This window comes from Solea solea, chromosome 12, assembly GCF_958295425.1.
Source record: "Solea solea chromosome 12, fSolSol10.1, whole genome shotgun sequence".
Lineage (NCBI taxonomy): Eukaryota > Metazoa > Chordata > Actinopteri > Pleuronectiformes > Soleidae > Solea > Solea solea.
This window is the reverse complement of record NC_081145.1, coordinates 25,918,703-25,939,941: the sequence shown is the minus strand read 5'-3', so window position 1 is coordinate 25,939,941 and position 21,239 is coordinate 25,918,703. Positions and strand designations below refer to the sequence as shown.

At 40.8% G+C, this 21,239-nt stretch overlaps 1 protein-coding gene across 1 annotated transcript in view; it reads left to right on the top strand.

Annotated features, from left to right (window-relative positions):
• necab2 (N-terminal EF-hand calcium binding protein 2) overlaps positions 1–21,239 on the top strand; it is a 147,154-nt gene that overhangs the window by 86,393 nt on the left and 39,522 nt on the right. Inside the window, exons 8-9 of the mRNA XM_058645367.1 lie at positions 1,648–1,727; positions 15,141–15,197. Of these exons, the coding sequence (XP_058501350.1) occupies positions 1,648–1,727; positions 15,141–15,197 (137 nt within the window). The remainder of the gene's footprint in view (positions 1–1,647; positions 1,728–15,140; positions 15,198–21,239) is intronic.

Here is a 21,239-nt window from a genome sequence, read left to right as displayed (position 1 = left end):
GTTGGGGGTGGAGGGAGCTAGTTCCTTAATTGACTGGCTGTTTAAGCTTTTAATGAAGAGTGTGCAGCCAGTTCTCCAATTAGCTGTGAGGGGCAGATCAGAGGATGAAAGGAGGACTGCAGTGGCTTTGGAGAAAAGTGGAGGGTGAGAGAGATCAAGGATGGGGGGCACAAGGGAGAGGGAGCGAGGGAGGTGAGGAGGAGAGAAACAGTGGTTGCAGTACTGTACTTGAAATTGGCAAGAATGAGAGGGAAACGGCACATTTTCTCACTTTTCTCTAGCAATTCTTTTAGTCATTTACACCAAAACATCATCAGCAAAGATGGTGAAGAGGAGGAAGAGAAGTCCTCCTTCTCTTCTGGACACTGGACATATAGTTAGAGATTCTACTGTATGTGGAGCACTTAATGAACTCACTGATAACAGAGAGAGTTTTTCTTGTGCACACTCTGTGACTTCTTGACAAAGGAATTTTCTTAGTTTTCTCTTTTCTTCAGAGCCGGCCAAAGACACAAGTGAACTCATAGCATTATTTCATGATACAGTTCTTGCACTACTCGGCTCAACTCTACTCGGTTTGGTATCAGTCTGTCAGTCTGTCGACGTCACGTGTTAGTATCGACTCAGCTCGCTTGGAACCTCGTCAGAGCAGGTACTAAAGAAAGTGCCAGGTCCTATCACTGATGGAAAAAAAAAAGTAGTGCTAGAACTGTATAATGAAAAAGTGCCATAAGCCGCTGATTTGGTTTTATTTTGTAGTTTTTGCTCATTTGGTGCACATTTGCACATCTATTCAAAGTTTTAAAAACCAAAGTCATTAAACTGGTTTTCCTGTTTAATTCAAGTTCAGTATGAACACACTTACTGCTTCACTGTGAATATGAAAGTGCCAATTAATGAGGCCACATTTGTGATTTTACTGCCCTCTAAGTTTAGAAATACACACTGGTTTGGTGTAAATAACACAACTATAATTAATGCAATTTAAAGTGTTACATGAGTAATAATAATAGTCAAGCACTGGCTACTCATCAATTCAGCTCAGGGCCTCATGAAGGCTTGGGTCAGCTCTGCTTTTCTTACATTCATTACTAAACAAACTTTTCTTGCTTTCAGCTCTTCTGAACAGTGCAGCAAAACCATGTGTGGCAGCTATGTAAAAAAAAAAAGAAAATCACTCCACAATAAGAGCCAATTAAACAGAGCACCTCAAAGATGCTCTGTTTGTTCCTCCACTGTCTTTGAAACGGCGAGTTCCTTCCGATAAACAGATATAATTGCCTTTTTTATCAGCCTCCTCGGAGGTCCCCGCTTTTCATGAAATATTCATGATGAAACAAAAAAAAAACGAAGGAGATTTTAGGAGCGATGTGTTACACCTGCACAACCTCCTCGGTGTTGCTTTGCCTCTTTTGCGATGCACGGAGCCGAAGACACTGTTTCTGAAACAGCAGAGATAGAAATAATCGACCTGGTGGTCATCAGAAATGGACTGGCAGTGTATTCATGGATGAGCTGTTTTTGCTCTCTCCTGCTTTAATATTTCATCAGTTTGGGGTTTAGAGATTTGTTTTCAATATGATTTAAATTTAAATAAATATAACACAAGACTGTGTGTGTGTGTGTGTGTGTGTGTGTGTGTTGCAGGGGCAGTGGAGGTGAGGAAAGAAGGTCTGGAGTCGCAGATCAACCGCCTGGCTGAACTCATCGGTCGACTGGAGAATAAGGTAAGAAAGACAAGAGACGTACACGCACGTACACGCTCGTTCATCATCATCATCATCATCATAACCATAACCACCACATGCTAACATCAATAATAAAGCTTGGGACGCTGGGGGGGGCAAAATGAGCTTGAAATTGTCTTCAATTGCTTTTATTGCCCCTGTAAAATTTAAAAGTGTTAGTATGATTAGTATGTGAGTAGATAATTGTCACATATGATCCCAACAGTCCGTGATGACACCTTGAGTGAATTATGGGCACGACTTCCATGCTGAAGCAGAACTGACATTTGTCGTGGTCGTCTTCTAAACCAGGCGGTCCCAAACCATTTTTTGAACCGCGGATCAGTTTCTTTGAAGACCTTCTTTTCATGGACCGGTCATAGCAGGTTGTGGGTCATATTTGTGTTCCTCATGTGTTCGGTTTTTGTTGCCGTCACTGCAGAAAGCCACGCCATCACAAAGCTAGTACGTTGGAAATGGTGGCAGTGTTAGTGTCAGTGCTTTTGTGGAGCGCTCTGGATATTCTGCCTTGACTTTAATCCAAAACATTGGCGGATTTAAAGGTGATTTAAATATACTTTTAAGGCCACCTTCATTTGCAATCTCCAGCAGTTGATCCTCTTTGAGCACGGACATGCGCGATACTCGCTCTTTTGTGTCATTATTGAGTCTTTTCTCCTTCGCAAAACAGCCCTCCAAAGATTTTAGTTTCTTATTTTAGCTAGCTTTTGGGCTTAATTTTTTTCAGACCAATCTAGTATTTTCAAAATAAAACATCTTTCAGAGTCCAATAGTCAATAAAATGGAAATAAAATATATATTTTTTATTTTTTCTGTGTGGCCTGGTACCAGATCACCGACCGTGGCCGTGGCCCGGTGGTTGGGGACCACTGTTCTAAACAGTAAATATTGCAGTGTAAAAATAACACTAAAAGTGCCAATTTATTTCGCTGATCACAGTCAAATAATATGCAGACGATAATGTGTTTTTCATATATTGCTATGTCCTGTAACAACACATGGTAAATGACATTTCTGTTAATGTTCATGTGACACACATATGCCAATGTTACCCCTCATTGCCTCCTGACAGCTGTGCCGGCGGCATGTGACTGATGATGGTGATAGATAAAGCGCTACATGTGCTGTATGAATGTGTGAATGAATGAATGGTGAAACTGTAGTGTAAAGCAGTGCAGACCACACTGATACTGATATCCTTTAAACTGGCATGGCAGTGCCAGTTTAAATTTCATTCAATGTGGTATTAAATATGTAAGAGAGAACCCTGGCAGTAACCTGATAGAAGAAACAAAGAATTTCCCAACATTTTATAAAATTTCCAAAATTCTCCCCAAAACATGTTAGAAAAATGTGATTTCCCATCCTGGTTGGTTCATGTGTGAAAGCTACACTTTTTAAAACCAAAAGCAACTGATTCATCCCGCCTCTTTGTCAAAGATCCACCCATCATTGTGAACTTTGACCTCATGTTTTCCCTCTCTTTGTTTGTTAACTTCTGTACGTTGTCTCTGTGTCACTTTTGGATGTTGTGAAGGCCCTGGTCACACAGTGTGTTTATTACACCAGTGAGTGATACTGACCATTTCCCTCGATTTGTTGATATCTTTCAGGACATGAGAAAGTGTTTTTAGAAACAAATGACATAATTACATACTCTAGCTTTAATCAAAGCCTGGGTTTCATATAATAAGCTTGACGTATTCATCTTTTGTCATTAACTCTTAGGACACAGAGCATTTCAGCTGCTTTTTTCCATTACTATGTTTAAACGTACATTATATAAAGTATACAGTATATACTGTATATAGTGTCTGATATACTTTTTTTAAGCAACACATAAGCAGACGAAAAAAACACATTTTTCAAAGCCTAAATATGTGACCTATAAACACACACCCCCAGGATGTCTAAATAAGGAGTTGTGTATTATTCCCACGGCAAATTACCATGGGTGCACCTGCGGCACAGATGCACTAAGGGTTAATAACAGCAGCTAAGTTGATCCTCACATCTCGATACTGTGCCACATACAAACAGTATTATCCAAAACCCATTAAAATGACATCAGTCAGACACGCTGCTTCACTGGGGGGGGGGGATGGGGGGACGACGACATGTTTTCACATTGTAATGAATAACATTAGCACGAACATGTATTTTTGTTATTATTTATTTTGGAGCTATTTTCTTCTGCTGCTGCTGCTCAACCTTGAATTAATTCACAGATAAATTAAAAACCAACAAATGCACAGTTCGTTTTAGCCTCAGTAGAATTTGCTGAAAACAACAAGAAGCCAGTTTTTACTTATATAAATATGAACTAAGATTTAAGTCAGAATCCTGAAACCTGAGAACACTTAACACAAGATAAGGGGTTTGAACCTCCTCAGATTGTTTAATGTGAATGTTTTTCATTGTCTGAAGAGAAAAACCTGCCTTCAATGTTTTAAAAGAAAACAAAACAAAGACGAAGGTCTGATTCTTTATTTTCCTCACTTTTAATCATCTTGAAATCCATTGGATTTATCTCTTTACGCCCTCAGCAGAGACACGCTCTTCAGAAAGTATGAAGATCTCATTATTTTTTGTGTGTTCGTAATGAAAAACAAATGTTTTTTTCCCTTAAATGGGATGTTTGTCCTTACAATAATAAGAGTCAGTGTGACCTCACAGAGCACTCACATTCATCAGGGCCCAAATTTACATAGGATTAACACAAACTCCAGGACTCTTACTGTTTTTACAGTTGTGGTTTCTACTTTTTATCTTTTAGGAGACAAACACATTTTTTGTGTTAGTTTCCACTGGAATTTTGAATAGATTAATGTTGTGTATGAGATTTATTGACTTTTTGAAGGTCTTGCACTCATTTTTACTCAGTCATAGTAAAAACTTGAGATCCTCCTTGTGATTGGATTAAAAGCTTCTGTCTTCAAATGCAGCCGGTAAGTTAAGTAGTAGTTAAAGTCAGTGTTGTTACAAAGTACAAATACTTTGTTACTTTACTTAAGTAGAAAATTCATGTATCTGTACTATACTTTGTTATTTATATTTCTAGCAACTCTCACTTTTACTCCACTGCATTTCCTCTAACTCTCTTTGTTACTCCCAAATAAAATCAGAAGAAGAAGAACACCCAGCCACAGGGTCTACTGGTACCAGGTACTATGCTAGTGGAAACGCTACTTAAACCGTGCCGTGGCGAGGCGAGTAGAGCCGGTGGAAATGCGCCAATATAGACTTAGCAGAGCCAGGAACTGAACCCATAGCCTTCCAGGTGAAAGACAACTCACCCTACCACTGAGCTACCATGGCTCAATCCTTAACTCATAACTTTTATAAAAATGTTATATCAGAAAATGACTTTTGATACTTAAGTACAGTAAATGTCATACACTTTAATTACTTTTTTACGTCAGTAATATTATAAAAAAAAGTGACTTCAACTTCTACCAAAGTCATTTTCTAGTAAAGATACTTTAAGATATATCTCAAATACATCCCTGTAAGGTACTTTATACAAGACTGGTTCAAATGTTTTGTCACTTATAACAGCTGCTGCCCCTCCCCCACTCAGACGGACTAAAGTTTGTCTGGGAGCAAAGATTTTGCCAAAATGTTTGCTTTTCTACACCACAAAGACTTTATTTGCATAATTACAGACAGTGGAAAACACATAGGGGAAAAACACCACAACACCTTTGTACTTGCTGCTCCTTCACCTGGGAGAAAGAGAGAGAGAGAGAGAGAGAGCTGGAGATGTGACAGCAGAGCCTGGAGATCGATGAACACAATCCCACTTCTATGTATAGTCTCTAAACTAGGCTGCTGCTGCTGCTGCTGCTGCTGCTGCTGCTGCTGCTGCTGCTGCTGCTGCTGCTGCTGCTGCTGCTGCTGCTGCTGCTGCTGCTGCTGCTGTTGTGACGTGGAGTTAAAGCCGACCGGACGCAGTTACTTTTACTGCTGCTAATTCTGACTCCGGATACGCAGCCACACCGGGTCAAATCCTACAGCCCTTTGTGTTTTCACTGCACTGAGCACACTGTACTCTGTACTCCGCAGAGAGAAGAATGTAAAAATAATTAACAATCTTACATATATCTATGTTATGTCCCTGTCGCTTTGTGTTTTTCAGGTGCCTCCTTTACATTACATTTACAGCCTTGAAAGTGCTGCTAATTGAGCTTTTGAACAATCAACACCTGAAGCAGACGTCACTGATTTAGTTAAATTAGGGACAGTGTTCATTAATTCATTAATTAACATTTCTGTAAATGCACCAGAGTGAGTCAGAAGGCAAATTTTTCACTTATTTATTTTGTGAGTGAGACACGTGGAACTCGTTCTCGAGGTGGCAAGAGAATGAACAAAGTTTTGGTCATAATTCCCAGGAGTATGTACAGACCTAAAGAATGATAATATTAGTCATTTTATTGCATTCAAAAGAGAAAACAGCATACATTAGTTTGTTTTGTATGTTTACATAATTGGTTTTATTATTTTTTGTCTTTCATCTTTTCACATACAAGTCTGGCGGGCCAAATTCAACTCTTCAGCGGGCCACCTTTGGCCCCTGCGCCCCACTTTGGGCAGACCCGGTGTATAAAAGCACTCAGTCTTGATTTGGTCTTGTCACAGTTTTCGTTAAAAATCCAATTTGCAGTTATGTAAACGTGATACTTTACGACTTTATTTTTGTCGGCCCATCGCCGCAGATGTCCTGTGTGACATTATGATGCATATGTAGCGTCCAACCACCGTTACTCTTGAGTTTGAAAGAGAGACTGAAGCGAAAAATGGGAATATTTACCGTTTACAGTAAATTTGCGTTGTTGAGGGAGTCAGTCACCTTTTTTTCTACGTACTGCCTAGTTTTTGCGTAAAAAATAGTCGCAAGTTGAACATTGTCACATCGCTCGAACAAAGCAGCAAAATGAAGATCTGTGTGCAGGAGAAGAAAATGAAAGAAGCAGGGGGTTAATTGAGGAGATGGAGGAAGGAGGCGACATGAGGAGTTAATTAACAGTAAGTGATGGAGAGGAAGGGATGAATTGGGGGGGGGTGGATGAAGAGAGAGACAGAGGACGCAATTAAAGAAAAACTTCCTGTGTCCGAACGAGTGTATTTTTACAGCTCACTTCTCCCGTGTCCTCCCATCTTTCTTCCTCCTTTTCCGGCACCTTTACATCTTTCACTGCACCTTGTTTCCTTTCCTTCCTTCCTTCATCCTCCTCCTCCCTTTGCGTCCTTTCGTCCCTTCGTCTTGTCCAGTGCTTCACATGTCGGCCGTCTTTGCCGCAACAGCAGAAGAAAGAGCTGAGGATAAGGAAACACAACGTATGGTGTCAGAGCAGAGGGAGGAAAGAAAGAAAGAACACGTTTCACATGAAGATGAACGGATAATGAGCTGAAGAAGAATAAAATGAGGCTGAATGTTTAACCAGGTTTGAGGGAATATCTGTACGTTTATAATCTTTTCACAGTAGAGTGTCTGCTGATACCAATACTGGTTAAATACAGTCTATTATATATAAAACTAGTAACATAGATTTACTATGTGGCCATTTCATACACAAACATTCTAAGAAAACTACTGTATATTGATATTTTTTCCCACTTTGGATGAGTCAATATTATAAAAGCTACTTCAGCCTGAAATGTACATATCACATTTTAATAATAATTTTGAAATTTTAACCCTTTATAATTATTATTATTAGGCCCTGGGATAGGTCAATGATTAGCAGAAACATTGATTCTGACTCATGTCACGCAATACTATCAGACGTGACTGTGGGAGCGTTTGTATGTATACAGCAGCAGAGCAGGGACGGGTGGGGGGGAATCCTGAATGGCTGTGAGCTGTTTTTTGAGTGTTTGTCTGTTTGTAGTCGCCTCGCTTTACTAGCGTAATATTGCTGTCGACTCCTGGTGTAAAATGAACAACATCCTGTGTGCAGTGCATGAAATCCTGCCCGGCGACGTGAGATCATCATCCATCATCTAACATCCAATTATGAATGCACTGATTTTGAGTCATCCTTGGTATGAAACAGATCATGTGAGTGTAACAATGAGAGCTTCCACAGAACCCCCCCACTCTGGTCAGTTTCCACCTTCCTTAACGGCCGCCACAGCGATTCATTTGCATCCATCTTGTGTCCTCCCCCGTGTCCTCTTCTGTTACACCGACTGTCCTCTCCATCTCTTTTCCTCCTGCGCAGCAGCTCCGTCTTCAACATCCTTTATCCAGTATAATCACGATCACCTCCTCCATCACCTCCACCCAACCGTCTCAACCTTGACTCTCGTAAGCTGGGGACACTCGACTCAACTTTCACAGTCTTTTTTCACTGATTTTGAAAAGACTCGGATAAGAACGCACTTTATGATGATTTTTGATGTGCTCTGAGAAATCAAAGAAGAAAACACGGGCACGGGTGAACTCGTGAAGGACTTGACGTTGGCATCGTTGTTTAGATTTTCCTGCTGCTTCCTGTCGTCTTCTGACGCTACGTCCTCCCATGCCGACTGTCCCCAACTATAGTGCTGACTGGAGCAGAATATTTTGTTGTGTGTCCCCAGATTTACTTTCTTTCCAAACTGTTCAAACCGCCGCCGTCTTGTAGACGTTTCGCTGGTGTCTCTGTGTCTCACTTCAGCCCGAACATTCTCCTGTTTTCCTCTGTGTGTGACTTCCAGTCCACATCGCCGTGCTTGTGTATTGCTTCTTTGATCGTTATCTGAAGTTTGTGAATGGAGAATTTGACACAGTGAAATACTGTGGTTAATCTCAGACTTGCTTCAGGCACATGGTGTATTTGTGTGAAATTAAAAGAAGATTAGACGACTCTCCAGTGTTTTTATATCAGTTCCCTTGAGCGATCGCTCCTGTTCCACCTCACACTCACACATCTCGGCACGAACCGCCCCCTTTAACCTTTGAACCCTGTTGATAATTTAATACGCACCCTAAGAAATTGCCCCGGTCTAAGTGGAATCGTTTCACTCGGTCCGCGGAGCTGCGTTTCTGCAGAAATGATTGAAAGGCCTGTGACTAAACGATTGTTCGATAATCATGTGTGACCCAGAATCTCTGCAGAGAGACCCATTACCCCCCGGTGACTGCAACACAAAGGACATCATCCCATGGTTGAGTGAACACAATCAGCTCTGATGTTTACATGTTTAGACAAGAGTAAAGACTCCTCTCGAGGGTCATTTATTTTTTTTGTACTGTGTGAACGGAGGTGGTGAATAATTGAAGGTTGAGACTCGCCGAGGAAAAGTGGAGATGACGGCGATAATGCGCTCGTGTAATGACACGCGAGTCGTGGCCAAAATGATGTTGTATTTGTTTTACTTTTGTTGTTCTTTTGTGCGACAAGTCTTCATTACTATTGTGCATCATTTTATTTTTCATCTTCGTATTTTTTTTTAATAGTACAGATTACACATGTATGGAATTAGATTTTTGTCAATATTTTGAAACATTTTTCACGAAGCAATGATCAGAAACGAAAACAAAAAACCACGGTGCAAAGAACAAATCAGGGAGGGAGCGCAAAGAACGAGTGAGGGAGCGCTAAGAACGCAAAGAGCGAGTGAGGGAGCGCAAAGAACGAGTGAGCAAGTGCAAAGAGCGAGTGAGGGAGCGCTAAGAACGCAAAGAGCGAGTGAGGGAGCGCAAAGAACGAGTGAGCGAGTGCAAAGAGCCAGTGAGGGAGCGCAAAGAACGAGTGAGTGAGTGAGTGCAAAGAACGAGTGAGGGAGCGCAAAGAACGAGTGAGCGAGTGCAAAGAGCGAGTGAGGGAGCGCAAAGAACGAGTGAGTGAGTGAGTGCAAAGAGCGAGTGAGGGAGCGCAAAGAACGAGTGAGTGAGTGAGTGCAAAGAGCGAGTGAGGGAGCGCAAAGAACGAGTGAGTGAGTGAGTGCAAAGAGCGAGTGAGGGAGCGCAAAGAACGAGTGAGGGAGTGCAAAGAACGAGTGAGCGAGTGCAAAGAGCGAGTGAGGGAGCTCAAAGAACGAGTGAGTGAGTGAGTGCAAAGAGCGAGTGAGGGAGCGCAAAGAACGAGTGAGTGAGTGAGTGCAAAGAGCGAGTGAGGGAGCGCAAAGAACGAGTGAGTGAGTGAGTGCAAAGAGCGAGTGAGGGAGCACACAGAACGAGTGAGGGAGTGCAAAGAATGAGTTATTATTATTAAAATGTTATTTTTGGGATGACCCCCGGCCAAGCTTTCCATGTCTGAACTTGCATTTATTGTCCAACTCTATTTTGGACTTTTTTCCTTTTTTTTTAGGCTTTATTAGCATAGGGGAGGAAGTTGTTGTCGGTGTCTAGGTAAAGATGATTCCATTGAGAGAAACTGTATGAAGAGTAGATTTTGTGGGGAGTCCAGTATCTCCCTGAACTGCCGTGTGATTTGGTCAAAACCTCTTGTGAAGCTACAGATTTTGTGTTGCCTGATGGGTCCATCCTGTCCTTCACCAGACTTAATCTGGGCGATAGGAACTGATTTAAGAGTGGATTAAGAGCAATTTTACCCAAACTTCTCTGGCTTGAGAATCAAAAGACGCTCAGAAAGTGCTTGTCGCATTTTTAAAAAAAAGTTGATATTTCTTCAGAACTGTGTCACTCTTATTTGTGCTCACGTCTTCTTCTAAGATAAAAAAAATTTGTTCAAAAGATGCTGGATGTAAACGGAACCTTTATTTGAGAGGCTGTAAATGCAGGCGTGTTTCTGCTTTCATTATTATGGAATTAGTGATGAAATAATCTTGCCTTCTGTACAAAAAACACACTTTTAAAGCCTCTGTGGTTCTGATCCAACCACTTTTTCAATCAGAAGACATTTTTCAGCGCAGACAAAAATTGCAAGATGAAATATCAACAACGACACAGCTGAGAAATTGGTGAATCTCTAACGTCAGATACCCAAACATTTAGAAATGGACGTAGCCAGTGGGCAAATTTAGTTCTGTAACAAGTAAGTGAAAATGAATAATGGCTAAATAAAAGGTTGTGATAATGATACAGAGAATTATTCACACTCACTTCAAAATTCCTCCATGTTCTGCAGAAGTAAAGGAATAAAGAAGAAAAAAGTCACATGTGTTAATATGTACATAGATTATTCAAATATGCCTTGGTTAATGTTCTCTGAACACACACAAAAAAAGACATCACATTTTTAGTAGAACCTGATTTTTTATTCATGACTCAGTAAAGCCACGGCGCTGTGCACAGCTTGACAGTGGAGCTGAAGTTAGGGACCGTCTCAAAAGTGCCGGCCGATCATCAAACAGATTTACATATTTGAGTCTGTGTATGTGTGGTTTTCCATTCAAACTTAGTGCAAATGTGGAGAGAACTTCAAGGAACGTGACAAATAAAAGAAACTGCTGTGCGTGTTTCCTGTCTATCAGGATTCACTCAATATTAGATCAATAGCTGCTCGTTATTATCTGCCAATTAATTATGTAAGGGAAGAAGAGTGGAGAAAATGTGGTGATGAGGAATTAAAAAACATTCTTGTAAATTCACAGCTCCACACAGAGGTGTCAGTCGTCTCTTTCCTTTGTACTTTTCATCACACTTTTATCTCAAAGTTTTCTAAACTCACAGACTACTAACCCGAGAATGAATCTGCAAAAAAGTTTTCTATCACATCGTCTTTTTAAAGAAAATCCACCAGCATTTTAGGAGTGTTTAAATGCTATTTTTGGAGAGGCCAATCTTGTGTTTGGGAACTTTTGGGAAAACAACGTCCACATCACTGTCGTCTTCTTCTTCTGACGTCCTTGTTACAGCACCACAGGCCTGGCATATACTGTATACTACAGCCATGGTTCTCAAACTGTGGTACATGTACCACCAGTGGTACACGAGCGTCCTCTGGTGGTACTTGGAGGGCAATCAGAAATATGTGTTCTTCTGTATATAGCAGGGTATATACCCGGGTTTTAATTTGCTTGGACTGCGCTCTACATTGGCGGGAACGTAAGACACACATCGATTTCTTAATTTTTTGGCAACCATGCAAATCCCACATTCAAAAATCCCCGGCTATGTGAGCCAATTTCAATGTGAAAGAGCAAAATAAAACAGTCTCAGTTTTCAGGTGTGACTTTTTATATAAACTACTTCACTTTCCAAACCTGAATAGTATTTTTTTTTAGCTTACATAAAAGCTTTGTTTTAAATCAAAAGGAACTACCTTTAAAAACTGCAACAGCAGCAGACAGAAGCAGAAAACACAGGTCGCCAAACTTTCATGTCGCAGAGTGTGTTGTCACGATAATGAGAGTGACAGAGAAAGCAGATGAATAGACACTTTCCCCCGGATTCCATTTTCAATAAGAGCAGGCGGCCGTAATCATATCAAAGCAAAAAAGATGGCTTTGTGGAGGTTTATTGAATGTGGCTTTGTCGTCGTCGCCGCTCTGTTTGTTGCGGGATTACCTTCATGGGTCTCGGTATTAAGACCGCGCAGGAGTCTTGGACGAGGAAATGATCTTGTCACACCGCATCAGTCAGAGAGAATCATGAATTGTTTACTGAATGAGTAATAAAACCATCTCCACGCTGAGTGATGCTGTGCACGAAAATATGATTTCCATTGCTCTGGAAATCCGGTTACCTGCAAACCTCCACCTCCCAATCCAAAAAAAAGCAAATTCATTTTACCTGCTCTCTCTTTCTTTCACATTCACCCTCAGCAGGTTTGAGTGTTCTTTTGAATACACAATATATCATTTCAGCACTCGATATGCTGCAGGGCAAAAATAACCAAACTGTTCCTGTGCTCTGGAAAAGTCCGTGTCAGGATGAGAGGCCTTGATTCAGAACAGCACATGTGGTGTCAGTGATACTGAGGCAGAACACTGACAAGCAACCACAAATAAATGAAAAAGTGCAGCTTTCTTCTCAGTTTTCTGCTGGAGGAGGCAATTGTGTTCACTTTGATGACTCCACGACAGCGCTGTCGTGTAATGGCAGAGCTCAGACTTGATTATGTTCAGCCGTGAACTACAAAGGCGGTCTGAGATGATTTAATAGAAACAGACATCGGACACAATTTACTTTATAAAGATTTGGATACAGTTTGTAAATATATGAATATAAACTCGTATATTTGGATACACAACTCAGAGCTGCTACACTGTTAATATAATCTATGACCATGAATTAAAGCTCTTGTAGACAGTAAAGTTAATTATTGTGTCGCACAAACACACTTTTGATCTGCTTTGAGTCTTTTGCTTCAGATTGAATTACTATGTCGTTCACAGACGTGAACTCTGGTTCGCGACCCGGGTCACAACAAGGTTTTTCTGTTCTCCCTGTGTGTGTGTGTGTGTGTGTGTGTGTGTGTGTGTGGCTTTTCTCTGGGTTCCCTGGACTCCTCCCCTCATGTAGATTTGGGCATTGAGGCAAACTGGACACTCTAAATTGACCAGAGGTGTGAATGTGAGAGTCACACCTGTTAGGTACTGAATTCAGCCGTTTCAATGAGGATTTGGGCTCTAGGCTCCGTATCTCCAATGAAGGACAATTTTAACGCTTCAGCATACCAAGACAACGCAATGGACAACGCTATACTTCCAACAGTTTAAAGGAAGTCCTTGTTCCAGTGCACAAAGCAAGGACTATAAAGACATAGTTTGACTTTGAGTTTGGTTTGGAAGACTCTGTGACTGGCCCACAAAGAGCCCTGACCTTTAACCCCATGATTGAACACCTTTGGGATGAACTGGAACAGAGATTGAGAGCCTCTCAGAAATCTGTCGTCCAACATCAGTGTCTCTGACCTCATAATTGACACAAATTCACCGTAGAAACACTTCAAAATCTTGAGGCAAGTCTTCCAAGAAGAGTGGAAAAACTCCATATTTAAGTACTGTATGTGTATTTGAGCATGTCGTTACAGTCCCTGATGGTGTAATAGTCAAGTGTCCCAATACTTTTGTCTATATAGTGTATCACTCGGACATTATCTGCAGATTAGGATTAGGATCTGGCAGAAGAATCTCCAGAGAATGGAGACACTCAATTAACGAGTCTCTTTAACCTTTTCAGGAGCAAAAAATAAATCTTTAATCATCTCAGATTAATCACAGTTATTATCAATATGGAATTGACTGATTCGTATGACGATAACCTTTTTGTCCATAACACTCAGCCCTTTATCACCGTAACTGTCCACTCAAGGAAAGGTCTTTAACTTCACTTCACACACACACACACACACACTGAGTATCACAGTGTGGTTTGTGTAGTTGAGTTTTCACACCTGAAATATTTCATAAGCTGAACCATCAACGACACACGTCACCTTTTATTTCAGCTCAACTGTGACCAGAGTGTCAAGTGTTCAAATCCTTTATCCTAAAGCTTGTTCCAGTGTGTGTGTGTGTGTGTGTGTGTGTGTGTGTTGCCTGCCCACTGAGCCTGACCACATTTTCCTTGACTTTTTTCCTGCTGCGTTTGGTCAAAGTCTCAGTTACTCTGCAGTTAGCGCCGCTCATCGCTCTCCTTTGTGACAAGCGACTCGCAGTTGTTCCTGTGATTTATTGGAACAGGTTTATATAACTCAGACTCACAAGCGCTGAGAGCGGAGGAGGCGTGAACCAGAAAATCAATGTCTCATCACCTTCTCACACACACTCCATGTACTGTACTTTGTTGTTCCTCTTAGAAAGAGTTTAAAGGCCGACTAGCTGTGATACTAGAAAAGTATATCCTTAATTTACCGTAATTCATTTATTTATATATATTTTCTTGCCTTTCACGTCCGTCTGTCCGTCCCAAACTTACATACCACATCAGTATGGACGTTACACAATACTTCCTCTAGAGGGCAGTGCCGAAATAAACCTGCTGCGTCCCAGAGTGCCTGACAATCACTCTCTGTTTTCTGGCAGCCAGTTTTAAATGCCTGCAATAAACTCTTCTTCATTCATTTGCTCTATACTGCCCTCACAATTTCCGATAGTATTGCTCCATTCCGTTCGTCATTGTAAGCTCTCCTGCGACGTGCACAATGACAGAAGAAATCAGCACAAAGTACGAACCAAAAGCCTCCGTCTGTCTCCTCTTCAGACCCAGACCCAGACCCCTCGTTCTTTTTTCTTTGTGCTCCTGTCATTGTCGTGTTTCCACCTCCAGCAGCTCCAAACTCTCCTCACTGATCCTCACGCAACTTAAAAACACATCATCTCCTGCCTTCATGTCTGTGTCTGAGTCTCACTGTGTCCATTATCACGTCTCACAGTAAGCAACTAATGTCTGCTTCAAGCTGTTGTTGTTGTTGTTGTTGTTGTCGTCGTCGTCGTTGTTCTTGTTGATTGACACGCTGCCGCTGCTGTTGTTGTTGTGTTTTTCCCTCACAGACGGTCTGGTTTGATCTGCACCAGAGGCTAACAGACACAGATGGCACCACCAGCGCAGTAAGTAGACGTTAAGTGAATAACCGTTGTATGCAACACACAACCACGGTGTGCAGCATCACTCACTGCTGCTTTGCAAAAGGGCGACAGTTTAAATTACAGCCGTACTTTGAGGTGATTTGGTTATTATTGCTATTTCTAACACACACACATGCAGATACAGCTCCTACCCTCTGCTGGTGCTTTGTGTGTAAGTCATATGTTGTAAACCCAGCACAGTGTGTTGTTTATGTGCATCCAGGAAACTTGGAGCTGCGTAGTGCAGTGAACAGCAGCAGCAGCAGCAGCAGTGATGTGTTTGTGTGTTTGATTTGCTTTGCATTCTGTTGACAGAGGACGCTTCCTAAACCCTCAGGACACTCATAGAAATACTTAGAAATACATTTTTCAAAATGTTTTATTTTTGTGTAGAAAAACTCAAAAAGCTCAAAAAGAAAAACTCAAAAAGTAAAGTGAAGAACATTATTTTTAGAACATTATACAACAGTTTTGAAGAGTGTTCTCCGGGACACCTGTCCTGCATGATATAGAAGTTGATTGATTTCATCAATTTTACATCATTAGTCTTTGAGCTGTTACCGTACTTTTACTTTTTGTCTTCCTGAACTGCACTGACATTTCGAGCATCACGAGCCCTCCACTGATTGGTCAAATTTCACAAGGACGTAGCTTGATCTCTGCTGATTGGCTGGGTGGAATCCACGTATTGCCAAGATCTTGCGGTAACACAAAGTAACACAAAGTAACACAAAGTAACGCAGTGTTGGACCAAATATAGTTAAATATCGGTAAATATCAGACAATCGAATTCGCTTAATTGTGATTAAAGTCTGACATGAATGTCCAGGAGTAGAAGTCACTTCTTGCCTTGCTCGCGTTGTGTGCTTCTTTCCGCCTCTCCTTGTACGTTGTGCTGTAAAATACGTCAAATGAATGTAGGAGACATTTGTTTGTTTTTAAAGTGTGCATACAAACTCACCTCATGACTGAAGGTTTTCCTTCAATTGTTCAACCTTTCCATTTCTCTCTTGAAGACTAAGCAGATTAGCGTGGTTTCTAAAATGTTTTATTTTTACTTTTTTCAATCTTGTTTTACGGCTCTGTCTTTGTCTTTGGTAATTTGAAACTTCTGCCTCTGCGAGTGTTCTCGTGTAATAACCTTTCTGTGTCTGTGGCCATGACAACTGGACAATTTAATCAGGGGCTCTCACCACTCGCCTGCAGCTAACGGGAAGTCATAAGTGGCTCGACTGCTGTGTGTATAAGTGCAGGAGGTGATTGTTACCCTGGTCTCCGACAGACAGGAGAAGACGACCTGGCGGATTAAGTCCTCGTGGGCACAAATCCAAGGTCAACGTTTAACACAAAAACATGCACATGATCAACGTCAAGTCACAGACAGACAGACAGAGAGACAGACAGATAGCTAGATAGATAGATAGATAGATAGATAGATAGATAGATAGATAGATAGATAGATAGATAGATAGATAGATAATGTGTAATGAAAGCACATGGAATAGTTTTTTTTCAGGATCCATTCATCACTTTCTGGTGTAACTTTATACTGGTGCCAGTAATACCTCAGTCTGTTTCAAAGGCAACAATCAATGAAATGAACTCTGCAACCGTCGCGAGCCACTCTCCTGCTCATGCACTCACCAGTCACTTTATTAGGTACACCCGTTTAACTGCTTGTTACCGCAGATCTCTAATCAGCCAATCACATGGCAGCGGCTGAACAGATCCAGATTGAGTATTCCAGTAAGTGCTGATCTACTGGGATTATTTTTTATCTCCAGGGTTCCCAGAGGATGATCTGAACAGGAGTAAATATCCAGCGATCAGCAGTTCACTGGGCAAAAAAAAACAAAACATTGTTGACGCCCGAGGTCAGAGGATAAATGGCAGCCACTCATTCAAAACCAAGCTGTGCTAAACACTGTCTCTGAGCGGTGAACACGTGAACACATGAGGAACCTTGAAGAAGATGGACTCACTCTTTATTAGGTATCATGTGGCTGTTAAAAGTGGTTTATACTCGCTGCAGCACGTTTGGCACGTGGCTGCACACGGAATGGACGCCTCTAATGGAAGAATGGTACAGCAGATTTGTTTTTATAAGCAGCCGTGTGGAGGAAAGAGGTGATCAGATGGTTATGGAGTCTATATTATTATGGAGAGAATAGCGTTTATGGAGCAATATGCCGCCCAACCCCCAAGTTAACCACCAAACACCAGATACCAGCGATATGACACTGTTAGTGTCAGTGAGTGTTAGTGAGATTATGGTTAAGGTTTAAAAAGACTTACAATGACAATAACAGACTTACCTTGAGTACGGCGTTTGATCAAATTAGCCAATCACATGATATTGTCGCCTAATTTGCAGCTATTTGGGCCGTAATCTGCTGCAATCCACTGCAAATGACCAATTGGGTTGTATGAGTTGGAGGACTATTATGGCGTGATAAACACAATCGTTTTAAGCGACTTGCTCCACAGAGCTCCCCCAAGAAAACATCATTACTAGATAGACATGGCTACTAGAAAACTAAATAAGCAACACGTCTTCTGTCACTCTACATCTATTGGTCAATGACGATTGGTCTGATTTGTTGTAAGAATAACGTACAGAGACATTTTCATCTACATTAGTTGGTCATGCCTTTTGAAAGTGGGAGGTGACTAACTAACTAAAGTGTTAATTATGACAGCAAATTTTGATTTAGTTTTAGTTATAGTCTTGTGACTAAAATACCATTTAGTTGTAGTCATATTTTAGTCATCTGAGATGTTTTTAGTTGAACACATCTATAGTAGATTTAGTTGAGTGTAGTAGGTTTGCTTGTATTATCCTATCTATTAATGTTAATATTAAACACTTTTTATTAGTCTTAATAATCAAATCAAATACAATTCTTGTTTTTGTCACATGTTTGTTTCAGTTTGCAGACAGTGAAACATTAGCACTTATTATCTTCAGCACATCAGTGGGTATTTTTTATCTAAAATCCAATCTTTGTCGCATTGGTGGTTTTTTTAAGTTTGAACTGCACTGTAACAGCTGAGCTGATAAAACAGCGTCTGGATGACTCGCCTCCAAATGTGGATTCAGGATTGTTGTGTTTCGAGTTTGTTTACAAAGAGTTTTGTCTGCAGTAACATTGTACGTGAAATTCAAGCACATGTCGTCTCTTCTCTTTCTTCCTAACGCCATCATTTCTGCCGCTGTGTGTTGACATCCGGGCAGATCAACCTAACCTCCGTACCTCGCACAGAGATCAGTTCTGATTGGATGTCTTCTCCTTCTTCTTCTCTTCCCACTTCTTCCTGTGGCTGTAGCCTTGTGAAATTTCCCCCCTTCAATATTTTACCATCCATGTTTCACCTCTTCATCTCTTCGCTCCTCCTCTTATGCTGCAGCTGATGAACATCACCCTTTGACCCCATTGTACCTCAGCACCCCTCCCTCTCACAAACACACGCAGATTTCTCTGAACAAGGTCGCGCTCCTCTTCACTCTTAACAGCTCAGGCTCAGTCCATTCCTCCCCCCTGACCTTTTATTCTGCACCAGGAGACAGATCCAAACATGATTACCCTTCATCTGGTGTCCCTTTCAGTAACAGCAATCATCCCTCCTCTCCGCACAAAGACACTCCAGTGAGTTGTGTCTCCGCACAGTGGATTATAATAAGATCATATACTGTACACAAGATATGGAGATACTTTGTAGCCGCAGTTGTCGGCGCTGAATTAGCATATGTATTTTACTTGTAGTGGACACAAGTGAGCGTTGAGCCGCGGGCTCACAGTCATTCCTGTCATTTGAAGAGAGAAAACCAATCACACGCACTGTATATATTGTCAGGATATGAATCTCTGAGAGGGCACAAGGGAAAAGAGACGCAATTAAAACAGACGACGCTGAGAGCACATGAAGAAGAAGCACATGTAACGGTGTGAAAGACAACAGAAGTAAATAAACACGCGGCCAAAGTGACTTTCAGGAATAAATTGTAATTGTCAGTGTATTGTAAACATCAGCATTACAAATAGATCTTTTCATCATCAAATACAGCAGCTCTGTGCAGCTGCCGTCATCTAGATAAAACATAATTAAGCAGAAAGCTCTCAGCACAGAGCGCAAACCTACGCCAGCCATTTCCCCTCATGTGAAGTGGACGCCTCTGACTCACTGTTTGTCTTAAATAAGTCAATGAGTCATACGAATATAATGATATGAATAAATATATAATATTATTAAAGTTTAAGCAGTTTAAGGCCACATCTACACAGAAACAATCCTGTAAAGACATCATTGTTTCATGAAATATCTCTCTGGATCACACTGTAGTTGCACTGTAACATTACACCAAAAAATAGAGAAGACGACGTTGTAAACATTAAATATAATAACTGAAATGGAGACAGAATGAACCCTGAGCCAGGGGAAGGAAAGATAAATAGTGTCTGTTTGTTTACATTTACGTTTTGTGCCGTTGACGTGTGCAGACTTAGTGACTTTACAGACTCTCTGTGACTTTTTTAATTTTTTTAAAAAGCAGTGTCTAGCAACTTTCTGTCATAAACCTAAATACTTTACACAAATGCACAATTCTGCCGCACAAGTGAGATCCATCCATTTACCCACACACACACACACACGCACACACAGAAGGGCTGTGTGAGCGCAGAGCAGCAGAGACGGGACGTGTTCTCGTGATACAGTATCTAGTGTCTTCTCACACTGACTTTAGTTGCTTTTCATTGACAGCAGTTGGTAAAACTGTCAAACAATCTCCAAAACACAAGACAATGAATGACAGCGCAAGAGAGTGAGTTGTGAATAAGACCTCATCGTTTTCCTCGTGTATCGCATTCTCTGTCTACACGGTTTTCCCACTCTGGGAAGCGTTTTCAAAATATACCGTTTCCCCTAAAATGCCGTCTCTGTGTGGACGGTGCCTAAGACAACCAGGAGCTGCAGATCCAGTGAAAATACAAAGTAATTTAACATAATAAAATGCAATAAAATATGTCAATAAAATACATAATTGAGAATTTTTAACAGGAGAAACAAGTAGAAATGTGTCTCTCCATAGATCATTTGGAACTGTTCTCTCCACCAAGAGGATTACACGGTATACAAAAAAGTTAGGAACACAATCTGTAGCATTTCTCGCATTTTTTAGCCAAATATTCTGTCACACATTTTCGTAACGATTCAATATAACTTTGCCAAAAACTAAATGAGATTCCCTCACTACTGTACTGTTTGCGTTTGCTGGCAGAACAAACACGTTTTAAAAACACGAAACTATAACAGATTAATAAAAGGAAAAATGTGGGCAAACAACGCAGGTGACAAGTGGGCATTTAAAAATAAGTGTGAAGGATGAGACACAAGAAAAGAGAGTTAAAAACCTTAAGTGTAAGAAGTAATGCTGTAATTATGTGTTGATAAATGGAACAGATTGTCAGGAGGTGAGAGGAGAGAGGACATTTGTGACAAATGAGCAAAGTGGTTATAAATATTAAGATATTAGCATATGAATGGGTCACACACTCTTTGTGCAGCTCCCCTGCTCTTTGCACTGTAACTCTCAAAATACCAAAATGTGTGTGTGTCACTTGAACAATATTGGGTCGTAATTGTAACAACTGAACAACTAAATTAATTAATAAAACACAGAAATAAAACAATTAAAACTCCCTAAGTAAAAATGTAATGAGACTTGTTATTTTCATCTGGCTTAAATTTAAGATAAAATAATGATACTTGTTACTTGATGTTGTTTTTCATTCCCCCAGAATGAGGCTTTTATATTTATATCAGCTACAGAGGCCACCATTATGTTTCCATGGTAGCCCACAATGGACAAACTAATTATCCTTTGAGCTTTGACGCTACCTGAAGGTTACATTCTGTAGGTTTTCATAGAAATGTAACTCTATTACTGATAATTGTTGCCAAATTTGACACACTGTGCCTTTAAATGAATAATGAGGACTGCTGTCAGATCTGTGTGGGAGCCTA